Source organism: Felis catus, chromosome A1 (assembly GCF_018350175.1).
Source record: "Felis catus isolate Fca126 chromosome A1, F.catus_Fca126_mat1.0, whole genome shotgun sequence".
Classification (NCBI taxonomy): Eukaryota; Metazoa; Chordata; class Mammalia; order Carnivora; family Felidae; genus Felis; species Felis catus.
In genome coordinates, this window is record NC_058368.1 from 50,125,209 (window position 1) to 50,145,101 (window position 19,893).

Genomic DNA, 19,893 nt, shown 5'->3' on the forward strand with positions numbered 1-19,893 from the left:
CCTCCTGGTCCATTAAAGTCCACAGGTCATCTTCCTGTGAATTATCTTGTCCCTGTGAACTGGTTGCTGCCAGTGTACATCTCAGTTAGCCAACAGCATCATATAGATGCCACAAGGCAAAGCACCTGTGGCCTGTAACGAGAAGTAAGGTCCATTTATTGGCTACTTACTATACTCCTAGAAACTGCCAATCAATCACCTGTTTCCTCACTAAATCTTCAAAATCACTGTCATTTGCATTTTATAAGAGGACAATTATTAGTGACCCATCAAATGATGACTTTGATAATTAACCACACCTGGAGTCCTGTTTTGAGTTACATATGCTTCATTTTGAGAAGGAAATTGTCTATAAGGAACAGTGATGGTTGTCATAGAAAGAATGGCTCCCAATAATGTTCATGCTCTAATGCAGTGAACCTGCCAATGTCTTGTAAGAGGAGGTTAAGCATTGGGTTCCGGGTAGAATTGAGGTTGCTAGCCAGTTGACTTTGAGATGAAGAAAGGATCCCGGATCATCTAGGTGGGCCCAGGATAATCCCAAGAGTCCTATTAAGTAGAAGAGAGCAAGAACTAGTCAGATGGTGGTACAATAGAGACTCAGGCTGGTGCTGCTGGTTTCGAACGTGGAGGAGAGGGCCTCTGGAAGATGGAAAAGAAATGGATTTTCTCCTAGATCTTCCGAAAGAAATGCAGCCCTGCCAACACCTTGATTTTTACCACAATGAGACTGATTTTGGACTTCTGACCTCCAGAGCTATAGGGTAATAAACTGGTCTTGTTTTCAGCCACCGATGCAGTGATTTGTTATAGCATTAATGGGAAATCAATATCGTGGTTAAGAGCACAGACTCAGGAATTGAACTGTTTGCTTTGAATCCTCACTCCACCACTTACTGGATGACCTGGGGTAAGTCACACGTTTCTTAGCCTCAGTTTCCTCATGTGTAAAATGGGTACAATAAGACTTCCTAAGCTTTTTTAGTGTGAATTTGACATAGTTTGTGTAAAGGGCCTCAGAATGCTGCCTGGCATACGATAAGAGTTCAGTGGATGTTAACTCGAGAAAATCAGCGATTCAGCGAAGGGCTGGTTGGGATGACATGAGAACTGAAAACTGTCACAGAGGGCCAAGGGGCACTGAGAAAACTGGGGATATTTGAAGAGAAGATGTGAGGTTGGGGGAATGTGTGGAGGGTAGGAGGCAGCAGAACTAAGTAGCTAAGGGGCTCTCGTAGGAGTTAGTTCATATTAAGCAGTCAGATTTAGGATTGGTGTTTTACAATTACAGCGAGGGAGTCTTTGGACTTTTTTTGACATAGAAATGACTAAAAGAGAATCAGTCTCATAAAGCAAGGAGTCCCTGAGGCTGGAAAAGCAAATACAAGGGCTGATGATCCAGACACATCACCTGTAAAAGTGACTCTCGGAAGGAGGGGTAGGAGCAGTTATACTGAAGGAGCGTGAATTCCCAGCTAGCTCTTAAGTTTTACTGTGTTGTTTTCCTTCATTAAACGTGCTTTACTGCTTCCCAAAATGTGTTTTGGTATCATTATGATGTGTTTCTTTAAGCAATTACGTATCTGTTTTACTTTGGAATGTAGAACATGGATAATTTGACGACAGAACATTTTTCTTTTGTTCCCCATGTTGGTCTCAGAAGTTCTTAAGCCTCTATTTCAGCATTTTCTTTTCTTGCTTTCAAAACAGTAAGTATGTTTGAGAACTCCTTCATTTTTGATGTAAATTTCACCTGAACACCATGGAAGACCGTACCTTAATGCACGGTGCAATGTGACAGCCTGTCACCGCTTCTGTGTAGTTCATTGTCACCCGGGGTTGATGAAGCATTTCAGTGACCACCCTTTTACCAGAGCACAGCCCTCTGCTTGCCCTTCCCCTGCTCGCCAGTGCTTGGTTCTGCCTCTCGGTATGGTCTTTGCTCCTCCTCTGCCAAGCAGTGCTGGAGAAAACTACGCCAGCAGCTTGGTGGTTTATCATCTATAATCCCCTGGGCCCTCAGTGTCACTTGGCCATTCCTTTTAAGCATTCCTAGCTGGTTCTTATTCCCATCTCCACTCCACATGTGACAAAACCTTATTACTCTCCTCGTCCCCCAATCCTTTGCTATCTATCAGCACATGACTGAGGCTTTCTCTTGGCAGACAGATAAGAACCGAAGGAAAACGTACTGCTTACTTTCCTCAAATAAGTACCGAAGTTGGATCTGTAGGTTTACCTACATATTGTAATCATAACATGTAGGTATTAGTAACACAGCTTACATTTCTTCACTAAGCCATAAAATAGAGGATGAAGTCTCTAAAATAATAATAAAACTAGTGCCCCTGACGAAAATTGCAACCACACCACTTTCTTAATGGAAACTATATAATTAAAATGCACACTTGGATATATTGTAGTCACTTTGCTGCTTGGGAATTGCTTTCGAATACTTGCGATTGATCACAATTAGTACATCACCAGAATGGAATGTGAGTACTTTTGGAGGTGGTGCATTGGTGAGCTCCACAGTCCCTAGGTGACTTGTGCTCAGACTTTCCTTATTTTGTTACTTGCCAGAAAACTTATGTCTACAAAGACTCAAATCACCTGAGTGATTCTCTTAGCATGTGGGTTCTGATTGAGTGGGTCCAGGGTGGAGCTAGAGTCTGCATGTCTCACAGGCTCCCAAGTGATGGTGCTGGTGTGTGGACCCCGTGTTGAGTGGCCAGAGGCTGGGTCGGCTGTTGTCTAGCGTGTGCATCAGCATCACCTGTGTGGTGACTGTGTGCTCCCTCTAGAGATTCTGACGTGGCTGGCTAGGGACTGTTATTCTAACGTAGAGATTTAGTTCAGTTTCTCTGCCTCAAACAGTGGATACAACCTCTTGATGGCTGGCAAATACTTTCTAACTTTTGACACTGTCAATGCCAGGGAAAGAGGAGACAGGGGCTTTGGTACCATATCATAAATGGAAAAGGAGTTGAGGTCACCAAGTCTCTTGGCCTTCCAATAAATTGATCCACACCGTCATGTTCCCAGGTTCAGAGGAATTGGATAATGTGCTCTCTTTTTTAATAAAAAAAAAAATCTTGCTCAAAGTAGGCCTAGAAACTTACTGGGAGTGACAGGGCACAGGTGAGCACACGAGGAGCACTTGGCTCATTGATGAGGGAATACTCTCAGGTGATGTCATTCTAGCTAGGTTTTGTTTATGGGTGTTGACTATATGGCCCTTGTTGTCTGTACGGCTATAGCCCTGAGCACAGACCATTTTACTCTTTTTCAGAATTAGGATCTTGATCTTATTCAGGGCTTCTGTAATAAATCTCTTTGTCTTTATGTAAAGAATCCATTTTTATTGATGACACTTCTGACCCTGTATACTTTTGCAGAAGTGGGTCTAACTGGTTTGACATTATGAATAGACATTCTCCATTTGTTGTCACATTAAGGTTTCTTGATACAAAGTATTCCCTCTAGAAGTTGGAAGTCTTGAAAGTATATCATTAAAGATATATTTCAAAGAAATGTATGAAAGATACGTTTTTTTAAGTTCCTCCAAGTGAAAATGAAAATGACTTTGGTCAGTGTAAGAGCCTAGGGAGGTATAGTATAGACTTTAATGAGGATTGAGACTTTTGTGTAACAAAATGGTTGAAGCTCTAAGACAAAAATGCGGACCATAATGCCATTTATGTAAATGAGATACATAAGTGAATCAACACTTTAAAGGACATTTACATTTTTAAGCACATTAGAGAAGACACTCCTTCAAAAAATTTATGGAGGTGAAATTTACATAACAAATACGGCCATTTCAAGGTGGACAATTCAGTGGCATATGGTATATTCACTGTGTTGTGCGGTCACCAAACATTTCCATCCCTCCCCAGTGAAACCTCTTACCTATTAGGTCACTTCCTATTTCATACTGTCCCTTACCAAACTCCTCTGTCAACAACCAATCTGCATTCTTTCTCTTAAGGATCTATCTATTCGGGATGTTTCATATAAATGGAATATGTAAATGTGTGTGTTTAGCTTTTACTTAGCATAATGTTTTGGTGGTCCATCCATGCTGTAAAATGTATCAGTTCTTCATTTTTTTTTAAATGGGTGACTAATATGCCTTTGTGTGAATATATCACAGTTTGTTTATCCATTGCTGTAAATGTACATTTTAGCTCTTTCTACCTTTTGACTATTGTGAATAGTGCTGCTATTAATGTGCATGTACATGTACTTGTTTGGGAAACTCTATAATTCTTGAGGTATATTCTTTCTTTCTTTTCTTTTTTTTAAATCTTTTAAACTTTTTTTTTTTTTTTTTTTTTTTTTTTTTTAGAGAGAATCCCAAGCAGGTTCCACGGTCAGCACAGAGTCTGACTTGGGCCTTGATCCCATGACCCTGGGATCATGATCTGAGCTGAAATCAAGACTCAGATGCTCAGTTGACCAAGCCAGAAAGCACCTTTTAGTGAAGAGGAGTGGGAGTGAATGGGGGCTTGGGACAAAGAGAAAAAAGTACTGAGAGAGCCCTTATATTGACTGATAGCAGCTTGCTAAAATATATTCATTCAACTCTGGTCCCCTGATACTCTCCTCAACTCCCATCGCTGATAAGAAAGCAAAGTAATCTGCTGAAGTGACATGAGTCTGTGTTACTGGATAAGTGCTTTGAGAAGGAAAGTGGGGTGAAAGGCTCTGAAAGAGTTCATGTCGCCAAAGACCCATGTTACCTCTGCGTCTAGTGTGAGAATATTCATTTTGGCCTCACGTTATCCTTCTTGTGACTCTTCAGGATGTATAATGGAGACAGAGAGGAGTTAAGATTCCATAGAAATGTATAATATATGATTGTGTTCAAGTACCGTAGCCATCTTCTAACGTGGTCCCGATGATTCTCTCCCTTGTACCTATACATTGTACCTAATTAGGTGTTCTAGCTGAGACCTCCAGGTGGTGTGCTGAAGTGCTGCCTGGCGTCCTCTTGCTGATCATAAGTAAAATGTGGGACAGCCGATAACATGATAAACAAGAGGGGCACAGGAATTGCTGGTTTTGAAAATTGTCAGCCTCTTTAGTCAGTAAAGGAGGCTAACATTGAGAAATGGCTTTCAGGCCAACATCAAATTAAGTGCACACTAGCAGGAAGACAAGGTCTGAAGATGAAGCTGAGCGTGTGGCTGTAAAATCCTTGAAGATCTTGGAAAGATCCAAAGTAGTGCCTCGGAAGTCCATCCAAATGACAGGGCTTCTAAGAAGCATAAAGGTGATGTCCCTCTGTCATTTCAGTGGACTAAGAGGAGGGCTGCTGTTCCCCCTTGAAGGGATTTGTGGGTGCAGCTTTTATCTAATGAAAGTAAGGGCCAATAGGATTCATAAAAGATGGTATTGAGGGAATTCTATTTAGAAGCTGTAAACATAGACTGAAAAGGACAGAAGGTTACAAAATTAGTCCCCCAAACTTTTTTAGGCAGAAAGCAGACTGAGAAAGCTACATACCTGCAGACACAAACTGCTTTTTAAGGAAGCAAATGATGACTTTAAGGGGGAATCAAGAATCCGGAGGATGAAGCAAAAACCATGACGAATTCACTGGCCTTGAAGACTAATGAAAGACCTACCAATCTATGCCTTGCAGGATTTCAGAGTTCCTGAGGTGTAGGGACTCCTGTGTGCCCTCATTTCTCCACATTTGAGCTGGAATATATCTAGAGGTTACCCTACACCACTGTGTTGGGTATGTGGGGACAAGTAACTTGTTGCTTTAGCTCACTGGTATTCGTGTTGAGAGGAACTGTATTCGAGGGCTGTCCTTAAGGATATCCACCTGAGGAGCCTCATGTAAAGCCAGAATTGGTTTAGATGAAATTATGAACTTGGAGCTCACCTTGTATAGGGGTGAACATTTCTAGGGCTTTGGGAAGGGATTAGTGTATTTTGCATATGGGAAGGACATGAACCATTAGGGCTCAAGAGTGAACTGTGGTAACTGGTCCCCAGTGATCCCGCCTCCTGCCATTTATGTTCTTGCGTAGTCCTCCCTGCATTGAATGGGGCTGACCTAGTCCATCAGCAGGATACTGAGGAAATATTGTGTGACTTGAAAAGATAGGCCACGAGACCCTGCAGCCTCTATCTTGCTTTCCTTTGGATCATTCACTCTGTCAGGCAGCCGATGGAGATGTCCATTTGATCCAGAACTAAGGCTTCCTGCCGACAACCAGCCCCAACTTGCCACCTACAAGTGCACCTCTTTGGAAGCGGCTCCTTCAAGCCACAGGAAGGTCTTCAGGTGACTGCAGTCTGGCCTGATGTCTACAGCCTGCTCAGGGACCTCCATGCCAGAACAATCCAACTTGGGTCACTCCTGAATTCCTGACCTTCAGAAACTGTATCAGTCTGTATTGTTTTAAGCTGCTAAGTTTTGGGATAACTAGCTATGTAGTGGTAGATAATCAGTAGAGTTACTGCACTGTGCTACTATAAACCTGGGAATATTGGTAAATTTTTATGGAGTCCTCATCTTGCTTCAGGTGTTAGCAGGTACTGTTCCTGACTCCTTAATCTCTCTCTAATTTACCCTGTTATGATTGCCCTTATAACTGATTCAAGGCAAAGGGATGGAGAGGCTCTGGGGAAGAATGTGAAAATCTTGAGCCATCCCACCTTGTCTGTTTATAGTGTCTGCTTTTATTCCTACCTTAGAAGAACAACACTGAAAGGGGCTATTGCAGATCATCCGGGATCCTCATTTTGTTTTGTTTTTGTGAAGCCACTTTCCGTCCTCAACGTGTGGGAATTGCAGATGCTTAGTGGTGGCTTTTGCCATGAAGTCTTTTCTGAAAGTTGGGCTATGCAATACTCGTGTGAAGGGTTGAGCTGGGGGGGGGCCGGGCTTCTCTCCGCTGGCACAGAGGTGTGTGCCCTTGGGAATGGGGTACGGATCCAGAAACTGCCCATTTCACAGAGGCGGACAATAGGGCCAGAAAGGCTGATACATTAATAATGTTAGAAACGTTATTTCTAAAGTTAGTGGCAGAGCTACTGGGCTCTGTCCTGGCTCACAGTCCAATGAGAAGATGTTTTCACGTTTGTCCTTTGTTTTTACTTTATCTTTGCTAGTTTCCAGGGAAAATGATTCCATTAATGAAGACTAAACGCTTCCCTTTTAATATGTTGAGTGGGGTGTGGTCTCTTGATGGTTCAACAGACATTAAAATTTCATTTGATAATTCTGTATCTTCCCTGAGGGAACTCTCTGCCTAGGTCCTTTGAAATTGCAAAAAATAAATTACCCGTGGGCTCAAGTCCAGTAAGCTGGATTTAGGTTACAACTGTGATCTTAATACAACCTGTTCCTGCTGCATAGGCCATGTGCAGCCTCGTTTGTAAAGTCAACTTGAGTGTCATTGAACTATTTAAGAGAAACTCTGCTTTTTCATGTAAAGGCTTTATTTAAAACTAGAATTTAATCATATTCTATTTTTCCCTTCATCTCTAATTAGCTATAATCACTTTGATTTTAAGTGGTTTCTTTCTAAATAATTGGGTGGGTTTTGAGGCATATGTAGTTTTGTTCTTAGCAATCCGTATATATATTTGTCAACTGGATGACTGCTATTATGTTTTTAGAAAACACATGAAGGACTATTTTGGCAGTCAGTGCAATCGGCTTACTTTCTGTACTTACTTTCTGTTTAACTGTGTCATAATGTTTTATAACATTTTAAACATTCAACCAAATTGAGTTTGTGGGAAGACTTCTTGTGTGTGTGTGTGTGTGTGTGTGTGTGTGTGTGTGTGTGTGTGTGTGTATGTGTTGGGAAGACTTCTAATGGTTTTTTTCTTCCTCTTTTGAAACGTACGTTTCTTCCTGTGGGATTTGGAGTACTGAAACACCAAACCATTCGTTCTTGTCTGCTTCTCTGAAGGCCAGTTTTAGAACCGTTAATTTGAATCATTGGGTAATGAGATTGTATGGGTTTTTTTTTAATTATGTGAGCTTAACAAAATGATCACTGTTGCTCCTTCCGGAATATTGCCAATATGTGATTTCCCCCTTTTGTTTTTTTCCACCAAGTCAGATTTATCATCTTCCATTGAGCCGTTCAACTTTGGAATTATAAATTCTTTTGCTCTTTGACCTCTTACTTAAAGTGAGCATGGATTTTAGCTTTCAGCCAGGTAGTTCACGCTGCCTTTTACTGATAGTGCACTAGAATAACCCCCCTCCCCCCACACACAAATATTTTGTTTTGAATGTCTCTTAGTCCCTAGTAGTTGGTGTGGCTTTTCTCTTGCTGTGCATTTGCTCACCTTTTCCCTAAATCCCCTCACTCTCCAGGAATCCATGCTGCTAAAATTAGCTTCTTCCTCCTTGCTTCTGTATCTTTCCTTCCCACTTTGCTAGGCCACCCTGCCTTTTCTTGTGGGGCTTGGCTTCTCAGCATGGGAAAAGAGTAATTGTCTTTTTCCAAGTGGCAGGCTATCTTCTGGTTCCTCAGAGCCAGCTGTTAGGGAGGTGAGGTTTCAGGGAGGCCCTCTTAAACTACAGATGTGGTGTAAGAGCACTGGCATGTGCACGTGGACAAATGTGTGTTGGCATGCTAGCAGGCTGTTCTCTTCCTTGAGAGTCCTAACCAAGAGAAGGTAGAGTCCCCACGCGATCTTCCCAAGCTCAACCTCGTAAAGGAGAAGAGGGAAACTCCAGCTAATTCTGCCCACCAAATGTGTATCTGTAGTAGTCCATGTTTGGGCAGCAGTTTACATGAATGGAAAGCATTGGTTTGTGAAAGGAGGATTTTGGTTTGTGAAATTAGCCAGGAGGGCAACCTAGATTTCCTTTTTTTTTTTTTTTTTTTTTTTTTTGGCGGCAGTTCCTGAAGCAGGTGCAGGGCGTGTGTGAATAATGTACCACACCTAAACTATGCGATTTAGCCAATGAACGTTAGGCTTCTCCTGGGTCCTGTAGTATGGTTTCCCTGTCTGTCAAGAGCCAGCTCAGCAACCAAACCCAGATTCCAGGTGTGGTATTCCACGGTCGTTCTGTAATTTGTAATCATAGAAACAGAATGTTCCTCCTCTTATTTCTTCCCTGCCAACAGTTTCTGGGTGGGTGACTGTCAGTAGCTGGAGTTATTTTTAAAGAGGAGAGGTGAGGCTTGTCGTGCAAAGCTGGGAAGAGGGCGTTTGTTTGCAGAGCAGAGCTGACATCAAAGTGTAGATTACTGCTCAGTGGCTAGGCACTTGTCCTGTAACAGGTAATGTTTAACGTGCCGGTCACAAAGATCACAGAACAGTGTATGCCCAGGCATAAGCTAGCGCTACCGTGAATGCTCTGGAAGACTGAAAGGCTATACATGCCCATGTAATTAAAAAAAAATGTATGCACTAGTCTTGCTGCCTCATTTTTTGCTGGCTGTAATTGGACTTTGAAGCTTAGAAGTTCTATCATAAAAACGTGTACCCTTTGTTTGAGAGAGAGATCGGCTAAGCAATCACTTTCCACTTCTTTTCACAGGATAATATAAACGTTTTTTTGAAAGCTTGTGAACAGATTGGATTGAAAGAAGCCCAGCTTTTCCATCCTGGGGATCTACAGGATTTATCAAACCGAGTCACTGTCAGGTAAGTTTCACTGGTTTGTTATATGTTTTTTAAGCTTAGGGCTTGTGGCTCAAGTGCAAAGAATTTCTGAGATTTTATGATGACTGAAAAATTGTTCCTCTGTCTTCCTCTGTTCTCATTCCAAAACAGATTATTTAAAAAATAGCTGAGGCACTGTGAATCGAAGCTGTCTGTAATTGAGATCATGGCATGTTGTTATTTTAAATCTCTCTACTAACTGAAATGGTAGTTTATATTTTAATGCTTGTCCAACGTGGTAGTGTTTGGTTTCTAATGGGGAGAATGGCCATTATGCTTATAAAACAAACTTAGAGGTTATATTTATAGAGTAAACAGAATTATTTTCATATGGTCTTTATGTATTTGGAATTAAGACTTGCTGACAAAAATGAGACTGGGACAGTGGTTAAAGAGACTTTCTTTTGTAATCTGGAAGGCAGCAATGCCTGGCGGAATGCTAATGACCTTGTCAGTTGTGGAGGATTTCTAAAAATGAACAGTTTTTCACTATTTTAATAGTGTGGATGAGAAAGTGAAAGTAGGGGTGAAAATGTGCACAGGTGTCTCTGTTGTGTTTTAGATGGAAAATGGTGTCATGTAGGAGTATATGGTTTCAGGAAATCTGGTTTTAAGCCCCTGTGAGATTTTTTTTCCTATAAATCTAATTTGCTTTCAGTGAATCGGAATAAACTTTTGTTACCAGATAATGGTGACAGAAAAATGATTTAATTTTGTGATAATGACTACCTCTTTATCACGACTCTTAAACCTAATTAACGTTTTTTTTCAAAAGGAGAGAATATTATTCTAACTGTAGGAGTAATAGAAATGGGAAAATTAGTTTCTACCATTTTAGACCAAGATTTAGTTTATATGGTTGATTTCCCTGTTGTGGTAGCTTTAAAAGTTATTTAAAATTGATGATAAAATCTTAAAAATGGCCAATATTTTTTTCCTAAAGAAAAATAACTCTCTATGTAAGTTTCATAGTACACATGGTCTTTTAGCAGTAAAACCTAAAATCTCAGATAGAATTCATCTTTTCAAAGCCTAACAATACATATTTTTAAACAAACAGTCCATTTTGAACTTACGTGCTTCTACTTCTGTTGAATTAGCATTTCTAAACTACACAACCTTGATAAGTGCATAGCAGGGAGGGGTCTGTCTGCATTTCTGATTAATCGGAAGATAGTTTGTTCCCAAGTTTCATCACCAAAATGGCACGTTGACTTCTGCAGTATTGCGAGGACATGCTTGATATCCATGAAAAATTACTGCATGGATGAATTTGTTTTATTTTTACTAATCAGCAATCTCTCCAGACACCTATCTGATGGGCAAAGAAAGTTTTCACTTACAAAGTGTTTTATTCTTAATGAACAGCAACAACTTAAGGAAAAAACACACCCCCCCCCCCCACCCTACCCCAGTCATACCATTTTGAAACCCTGTAGCAGATGTTTGAGTAGGCTACCGATTAGGCAAAACATGTTTGTTGGCTTCTAATTCCAAGAATGCTCTGAGCAAAACTTGCCTGGAGCCTGTTTTATGAGATGTTGGGTCTACGGTGTTCAGGAAAAAAGTCAGTACCTGGGCACAGCCTTGAGTGAAATTAAATCCCTGACGAACTGAAACTGGGAGGTCACGTAGTTACAGCTGTAGTAGGAAGTATGCAGAACAACTTGTCTCAGTGGAGACCGCAAGTCCATAAAGGCGTGCCCAGGTAGTACTAGTGAGAATGCCTGAGAGCCTCAACTCTGCTCAGGAACATTTCCCCTGAGAATTCTGTCTTCTTGGCCCAAAGAACACAGGGCTTGACCCTGGGTCTGCTGCAGTGGAAGCATGGGAGCCTCCCGATTATGAGACTTGAGGAAGCTGGCAAGTGGCTTATTTAAAAATTTTGGCCACAGCTCTTCTGCCCCGAGATTGCATTTTTATAAAAGGAAGCAGGTATATAGGAAAGCAAATTATTGGCTAGTAAATATCCATGCATTTCATAGGTTTTAGTCGTTGTTCTTACATAACGTGGAGATTTCTGTAGGTCAAATCTTGTCCTTTCTTTATTGTAGATAGAAGGACTTGGTGTTGGTTAGACCAGTGGTTTTCACCTGGGGGCAGTTTTGTCCCTCCAAGGGATATTTGGCAAGGTTTAGGGATAGTTTTGTCGATATAACTGGGCTGGGAGTGCTTCTGGCATCTAGTGGGTCAAGAATGCTGCTAAAAACCCTTTCATGAACAGGATGGTCCTCATAACAAAGAATTTTCCAACCCGAAATATCAGTAGTGCTGAGGTTGAGAAACCCTGACCTAGACGTAAAATTCCTTACTTATTTCAATGGTGCCAGCAAGACAATCATGTGGAAATGAAGGCTACTGACCAACAGACTGCACTTTCTGCTAAAATATAACTTTCTACTCATTAATATAATAATTTAGTATAATAACTTACATTTCTCTGTGGTAGTATGTTTGCCCACTTTAAAAGGAAATCTTATTATAATTTGAGTCTGCAGTAATGTGTCAGTACATTATTATTTTGCTCTTCTGTGTACATTAAAACTAGCAAAAATGGGGCAAAATACTTAATTATTTTAAATGCTCTATCAGAGCTCAGCTGCTAAGACTGCACAGTTGATAGATGGGCTGCAAGTGCGATCTAAGATCCATGTTTGCATGACGCATGGAAAGCTAATAGGAAAGGCCAGTGGATGCCCTCCATGTTGGCAAATGTGAGGTATTTTTTGTTAGAGGACAGCAGTCGTAAAAAACATGGATGGTGCACGGAGCCTAGGAGAGTGGTGTGTGGGTAGGAAGGAGTAGCAGGAGCAGAGGCTGCCGATTTAAAGAGCCGTTGATATTTCAATCATCCAGGCCCTAAGTACAAATATTTATCTTCCAGCAGTTCCATCCAGATTTACAATTTAATTTGCAATAATAACTTTTCACTGATCAAACAGAATTAGGTTACTCTATAATTCTATAATTATACATATTAATATGTTATGTACATTTTCTAACAATTGCTTCTTGCAGGAAGTAGCTTGAATTTTTCCAAGTGTGTTTGAGTCACTCATTTATTTTGGGACTGCATATATTGTTATCAGTTACTATTTAAAATTTCTTTTTAGATATGTATTTATTTTTGAGAGAGAGGGAGAGGGTGAGTGGGGGAGGGGCAGAGAGAGAGGGAGACAGAAGATCCGAGTGGGCTTTCCCTGATAGCAGAGAGCCTGATGTGGGGCTCAAACTCACAAACCATGAGATCATGGCCTGAGCCGAAGTCAGACGCTTAACCGACTGAGCCATCCAGGCACCCCTCAGTTAATACTTTTAACTTTGACATTCCTGACTTTAATGGGTAGGATCCATCTTGCCCCCCCCCCTTTTTTTTTTGCCCTGAAAGGCTAATGAGCAAATTTGTGAGTTCACCTTCATGAATGGTAGATTGAGGTTGAACTTACCCTACTTGAGATGTTTACTGAGGCCATGAAATTTGGCTTCTGTAGCAGTGAATAAGGACACCATTGTTATTAACCATTTGCTAAATGCCCATACTGAGCTCAGAGCCACAGCCCACAGAGAAGAGGTGCTGTGACTCCTGGAGCCAAGCAAGCACAGTGACCACCACATCACGTCACAGCACACTGGAGAGCCCCCATAGCAAATCTCCTGGTCTGGTCATTAGGCGGCACAGGGCAAGTGCTTGTTGTAGAAAGCAACTCAGCAGAGTGGTTCGGAGGTCATCCTGTTTTAGAGGAATCAAAGTTGGCAGAGAGGGGGAGTTGAATTATTAAAGGTTTTAATTTTATACATTTAGCAGTTTGACTCAGAAACAAAGTCATATATTTAACCATTGCTCTAACGAATTATATATTGAAATTTTTAAGCTGAGAATGTGAGCAGATTGTAAGCATGTTTCTTCTTTCTGCTCCCTTATCATTCCAGTCCAATTTTTAGCACTTCCTCCTTAGATGCATTCTGTTCATAACACAATTACAGGATGGCCATGCTTTTGAACACAGTATTTCAGTCATGCAAAGAAAAAAAAATTATTTTCTAATTCAGTCTTACTCTCCCATTTAGGATATTAATATTTTAGGTATAAATTGTAACTTCAAATGTTTCAGTTTTTAAAAAATGTCTTATCAAAATGGAGGGTGCAGAAATCAATTTTTTTTACACATGGTAGGTGCCAAAGGAACAGTAGTTAGAAACAAAATTAGTGTTAACATATTTCCCGCATGAAAATAAAGGAGGCTCAAAATGATATTTAAGGATTTAGCTGTTCTGTACAGCTTCAAAAGGGTGCTTGATTTTATGGCAATACTGTAAAGTCATTTCTCTGGAATCTGGTTCCCAGATGGCACGCTAAACAGTCTGCCAAATTGGGTGTGGGATATGAATGTGTATATGAGTATTTATTTAAGATTTTAATTCATGTAAGTAAAAATATACCTACTCTGAAGTAATTTTCATCATTTGCTGACTTAAACCTGCTTTTACTTTTTTTCGTGTCTTTCAAATGAGTTTCTCAACATCAATCTGTGGTTTTTTTGTTTGTTTTTGTTTTTTTTAATAATGATATCCAAACTTGGATCAGTAACTTGATCATGGTGACTTCCACCTGTCAATTCATGTTACTATTTTAAAATGTTCTCTTCCTACCAAGCAATTAGAAGAGAATGAAACAGAAAAGAAGTTTGCGCTGCACACGTTTCTGTCCTGTTCAGTTATTCTCTGGTGGTAGGTAATTCCTGAAAGGGGACATTAGTTCTTTTGGGTTGCCAAGACTCTGTTTAAGGCCAGCAGCAAAAATGTACGGACAGTTTTCAAATGTTGTTTGATCGCAAGGTTAGATTATTGAAGAGCATGTTTAGTCGCAGAGAAAGGTTGTGGAATAGGAGGTAGGTCTGACTCTGGACAAGCTATAAAATACCTGAAGTTTTATCTACTATTAGTTTCTCTCCATTTCTAGTTGCTGGTAAGTTCTTGGAGAGATAAATAAGTTTCTGAAAGCCAGCTCTCCATCCTCAGCTCTTCACTCCCTTAAATCCCCAGAGTCACAGGGCCTGATTGTGTGTCTTGGCTTGCTGGGTCGGGCTTGAATGCTTTGGACTTTTCTGGCCAGGGTCTTTGTATTCAAAAGTAACCCCATCGATGCTCATTGCCTCAGAGTCTCATTTGGCGGCTCATCTGCTTAGCAGCTACCTTGAGTTTCTGTAGGAGTGATAGAATTTACTTCCCTTGACCAGCTAGCATTTGTTTTATAATGAGATCCTTCAAAGGGTTAAACCAAAGAAATAGATTTTTCTTGAAGAGATTCTTCTGTCTTTCAAATTATTACCTGTGGGGTTGCATATGTTGAATTAACCAAACCTTTGACATGACTTGCACCATAGTATGGATAGCCCTGTCAGTCACTTTTGAAAATGAGAGCTTTACCACTAACTCGAGGTGTTAAGCATTGCTTTTTTTTTGAATTTTTTGCTATCTTGTGGTATGATTTACCTGATCATTTGTGTGAGGGTGTATGTGTGGGCTGTGTGTGTTTTTACATCTACTTCTGGCGCTAGAGTAGAAAACAGCACTTAATTCAGTAAGGGGAGACTTTGGGGGCAAGAGTCACTCACTTGTTTGTCACACATCAGGCATTGATTGGGCATTTTCTCTGTAGCATCTAAGTATCAGATTCCCAGATGCCACTCTTAACAGTCAAAAAGTACAGAGCCCTGCCCTTAGTGGGGTTCAAGTTATAATTAAGGACATGTCTTCTTAAGTTCACAGAGTACATTGTTTTGAGATAAATGCACAGGGTTCTCAGAGTATATAGAGATGAGAAGCCATTTCAACTTTTTAATCAGGAAGACACTTAATTGGAGGTGACACTGATTTCTCATCTGGGCTTTCAAAGCACTTTTGTCTTCATCTACATCTAATTTTTCCCTAGACTTAAGACCATTTGAAGACAGAAACAATTACATTATTCCTTATTTCCTTAGTTCCCGACATCTTAAGTGTTAAGTGTTTATTTGAAAATTAAATTTTAGTTATTTTGACTTCCTGGATGTTTTAAAGCCATGGCTTTAAAGATGGAAACTTATTTTTTCCTCTTTGTCAAGTTTTTCTTTTTATTACCCTCTTTCAAAATTGCAAAACAGTTCAGGCAAAGCAGCCGTTGATCCTTTGGTTTCTATTGCCTTTCACTTATCATTCCGGAATAATAATATGGCATATTACAACATAGTCTAAATGGATACAATTGAAAAGAAGAATGTGTCTTCACCTCAGTGTATAATACACTAAAATGGGAACTTTAGACCATGTGCCTTTCAAAGTAGTTGTTGGAAGTCTTAATCTTTATGCTAACGTGAAAATGACAACCCCTAATGTTTAATGGACATTTGAAGGATATTCTGTGCTTATAAGAAGTTTTAGAAAAATTTTAATGTTTTCATGTCATGATCACAAATCCCTTCATCTTGTGAAATAAATTGAAATGTATGTTTAATGTATGTGTGTATGTATGTATGTATGTTTAATGAATGTATGTATCTTTTTGGTGGAAAAATATGGTGGCTATATAGGTGCTGAAGTATCTTGTAGAAGTTCAAGGGCAACAAATAGAAATTTTTGAAAGCTAAGACCAATATTGGAGGTAACTTCTTAAAGGAGTCCTGAAAATTACTTTAAGAAATGTTGCCAGCAAGTTTCTAAGTAAGCCTCATTCCTTCCAAAGCCAGGCTAGCTGCATTGGTACATCTTACCTTTGCCTAGCATTAAACATCAAAGCCAGTAAGAAAAAAGTCACAAATTACCTTTGACTTTGATATGATAACTTTGACTATGACATGTAACCATTTGAAGAATATGAGCACACAGAAACTTGAAAATTTCTTGACATTTCATTTGAACTATTTCTACTACACCTTGGGCTGCGTTTCTGTCACCTTCCCCCAGGATGGAACAAGTTCAGTCATTTGTGCCTCAGTTGTCATGGACAGATCTAAGATGAGCATCGAAGATGTGGGCAGGGATTTAGGTGTCCCCTGGCATGGGTTTAATCCCATCCCATTCAGTCACTTGGTAGCTGAACGGCCTTAGGTTAAGTTTCCTCCCTGTGATCACTTTGCTTCTTCTTGAACAAGATGGATGTTACTGCTACTCTCTTGGAACTTAGTAAGACATTTGGGGGCTATCCTTACCTCACATGTTGTAATGATTACAGATCAGGGATGTAAAGTATAAAGTATTTGGCATATACTAGTGCTCAATAAATGGTGTTGACTTACAACTGTGATCATTTTCATAATTTGTCTTTCCCTTCTTGACCCTCTGAAGATACATGTTCCCTGTGGAAGAACATGAAGGAAACAAATCTGGCCCCTGGGTCCTTAAATTGTGACAATTAGCTATAGGCTTTATATTTTCTTATGAGAATTTAGGTCTTTTGAGACTTATCCCTTCTTTCAATTGGGAGCAGATATTAAAACAGGTGTGTTTTTCTTACATTTATGTCTAGTCAACTTTTTACAATTTATTTTGTTAGAATAGCAAAGCTGAAACCAGAGAACAACAGAGAGCTATTTGCTCTTGTCCTTGTATATGTGGGACCAAAACAATTCTGTTACCTTCTATGAGAACTCAACCAACTTTTTTTTTTTTTAATGTTTATTTATTTTTTTTTTTGAGAGAGACAGACAGAGTGTGAGTGGGGGATGGTCAGAGAGAGGGAGACACAGAATCGGAAGCAGGCTCTAGGCTCTGAGCTCTCAGCACAGAGCCGACGCAGGGCTCGAACTCATGGACCATGAGATCATGACCTGAGCTGGTCAGATGCCCAACCGACTGAGCCATCCAGGCACCCCTCAACCAACTTTTTATTAAATTTTCTGAATTGTGAATGTTAGTTTGATTTGAATCTTTTAAAAAAGTTTTGTTGCCACATTTTAAAAACAAAATGTACATAAAAACCAGAATCGGTCTATCATACAAATCCAAATCTAAAACTTTATTGTTTCATTTTAATCATCCCATTTCCCCTCTCATTTTTGTGAAAAGTGTGTCATTTTGGCCACGAGGAGAGGAAGTTATCCTTTGGATGGGCAGGGCTAGACACTATTCTCCAAAAGGCTTTTGCAGGGCTTGTGAGTTTCTTTTGAAAAGGTGTTCATGGGGCGCCTGGGTGGCACAGTCGGTTAAGCGTCCGACTTCAGCCAGGTCACGATCTCGCGGTCCGTGAGTTCGAGCCCCGCATCAGGCTCTGGGCTGATGGCTCGGAGCCTGGAGCCTGTTTCTGATTCTGTGTCTCCCTCTCTCTCTGCCCCTCCCCCGTTCATGCTCTGTCTCTCTCTGTCCCAAAAATAAATAAATGTTGAAAAAAAAAATTTAAAAAAAAAAAAGAAAAGGTGTTCATAATCTTTAGGGAACTCAAATGCATATGCTAGTCCTGTTTTCCACCAGACAGAAAACTTAGCTGCCACTTTGGGGCATCTCCCCTCTGTTTTGTCCGTCAAAAGTCTGCTATACTAACAGCATAAAATCTTGATTATATTATCCAAAATATTTATGGTTTTTGCTCTAGACACTAAAAAAGTGACAGCAGTAGGCACTGTGTGGGTGGTCAAAAGTCTCGCTGCTTACTTCCACTTGTACCCAATGGAAGAAAGTCAAGAAACTAGGAAACATACTTTTGTGTTAATGCTCTTTGACATAATGTAACTTGATTTTTTACAAGATAACGTAACTTGATTTTACTATCAAAAATGTTAAAAAGAGTGGGTATTATTTATTGACCTTATTGGTTATTTTTCAGAGTTTAGGTTAATGGGGTAGCGATGTTCTAGGGTAACTGCCCAGGTATAATTTGTCATGCTGAGCAGCTGTCCCAGGTGGGATTGGCTGCTGGTCAATGGAGACCTACCTTTTTGAGGATCCTTCCTGACCTGAGTATCCCAACTAAACTGTGAGGCAGGGTGAGGTGTTCTCTCTTTTTCTTAAGAGCCTAGTACCATTGCTTCAGACACCACTGACCAGTGAGCCCAGTAAACCTAAGAAAGCATGTTTCTAAAGGATTACTGAAAAGTCTTGAATTTTAAGGAAACAAAGTATACTTGCCATCTAAATGTAAGTAACCCACATTAAGCGTAAGTGACAGTGTAATAAAACTCCATTAAAAAAAAAGATTAAAAACATGCTTGGAACACACTTCATGTAAACCAGTTATTATTATTATTATTTTAAGTTTTTATTATTTACTTCTTTAAAAGCATGAGTAGGGGAGAGGCAGAGAGAGTGGGAGAGAGAGAATCCCAAGCAGGCTCTATCCTGTCAGTGGGAGGTCTGTGATTTGGGGCTCAAACCTATGAGCTGTGAGATCATGACCTATGCTGAAGTCAGCTGCTTAACTGGCTGGACCACGTGGACACCCTTCAACCAGCTTTTCTTAAGCTAAAAAGGGGGGGAAAGTAGGGGATCTTGCTGGCCTGGGAGAAGCAGCTGCTGTGAATTAACTGCATTAACCACTATCAATTTAACCAGGATTTTCTCTGTGTGCTTTGTGCAGGTTGGGGGAGAAATCTCTAAATAAATATCAGGTATCACTGTCATTACATTTTGCTATTTCATTACATTACAGTAACATTGCTGGTAGATTTTTTGAAATGCTTTTGTTCTGTATCTTTTCTTTTTAGTTGACTGAGGTATGGAAATAATCTTCAAAAGAATCACTGTATCTGGGTAAACAGTTTGGCTAACATGTTACTAGAGTACTTTGGGCTTAATACCAAGAAGGAAAAATGTGTAGTGGGTAGTTATTTCATGCTCTGTTTTGTGTATACTAGTGTGTATTCACCTATAAAATGTGCAATAGAGCATACACACACACTCACAATAAGAATATATATGAAAATTTGTGTGAGGCTTCAAAGACTGAGACACCAGATCCTGAGTGTCTCCAGATTTTTGTTTATTTTGGTGATGAATTCATTTTACAAAGGGGCTTGGTCTCTGTCTTGGAGGAGAAACAGCAATAGTACGACAATGACTTATGGGTATCTGGAGCAAGATGATTAAGAAATCGAGCTGTATTCCATTAATATACAATGGAATACTACTTGGCAATGAGAAAGAATGAAATCTGGCCATTTGCAGCAATGTGGGTGGAACTGGAGGGTATTCTGCTAAGTGAAGTAAGTCAGTCAGAGAAAGACATACCATATGTTTTCACTCATATATGGATCTTGAGAAACTTAA

At 40.1% G+C, this 19,893-nt stretch overlaps 1 protein-coding gene across 23 annotated transcripts in view; it reads left to right on the forward strand.

Annotated features, from left to right (window-relative positions):
- LMO7 (LIM domain 7) overlaps window positions 1–19,893 on the forward strand; it is a 196,018-nt gene that overhangs the window by 92,449 nt on the left and 83,676 nt on the right. For 20 of the 23 annotated variants that reach the window (XM_045054447.1, XM_045054431.1, XM_019828007.3 and 17 more), the window contains exon 5: window positions 9,533–9,639. In XM_045054447.1, the coding sequence (XP_044910382.1) occupies window positions 9,533–9,639 (107 nt within the window). Of the gene's footprint in view, window positions 1–8,937; window positions 9,037–9,532; window positions 9,640–14,308; window positions 14,386–19,893 lie in introns of those variants that run through there. The other 3 variants (XM_045054450.1, XM_045054464.1, XM_006927341.5) reach the window with 2 other exon arrangements.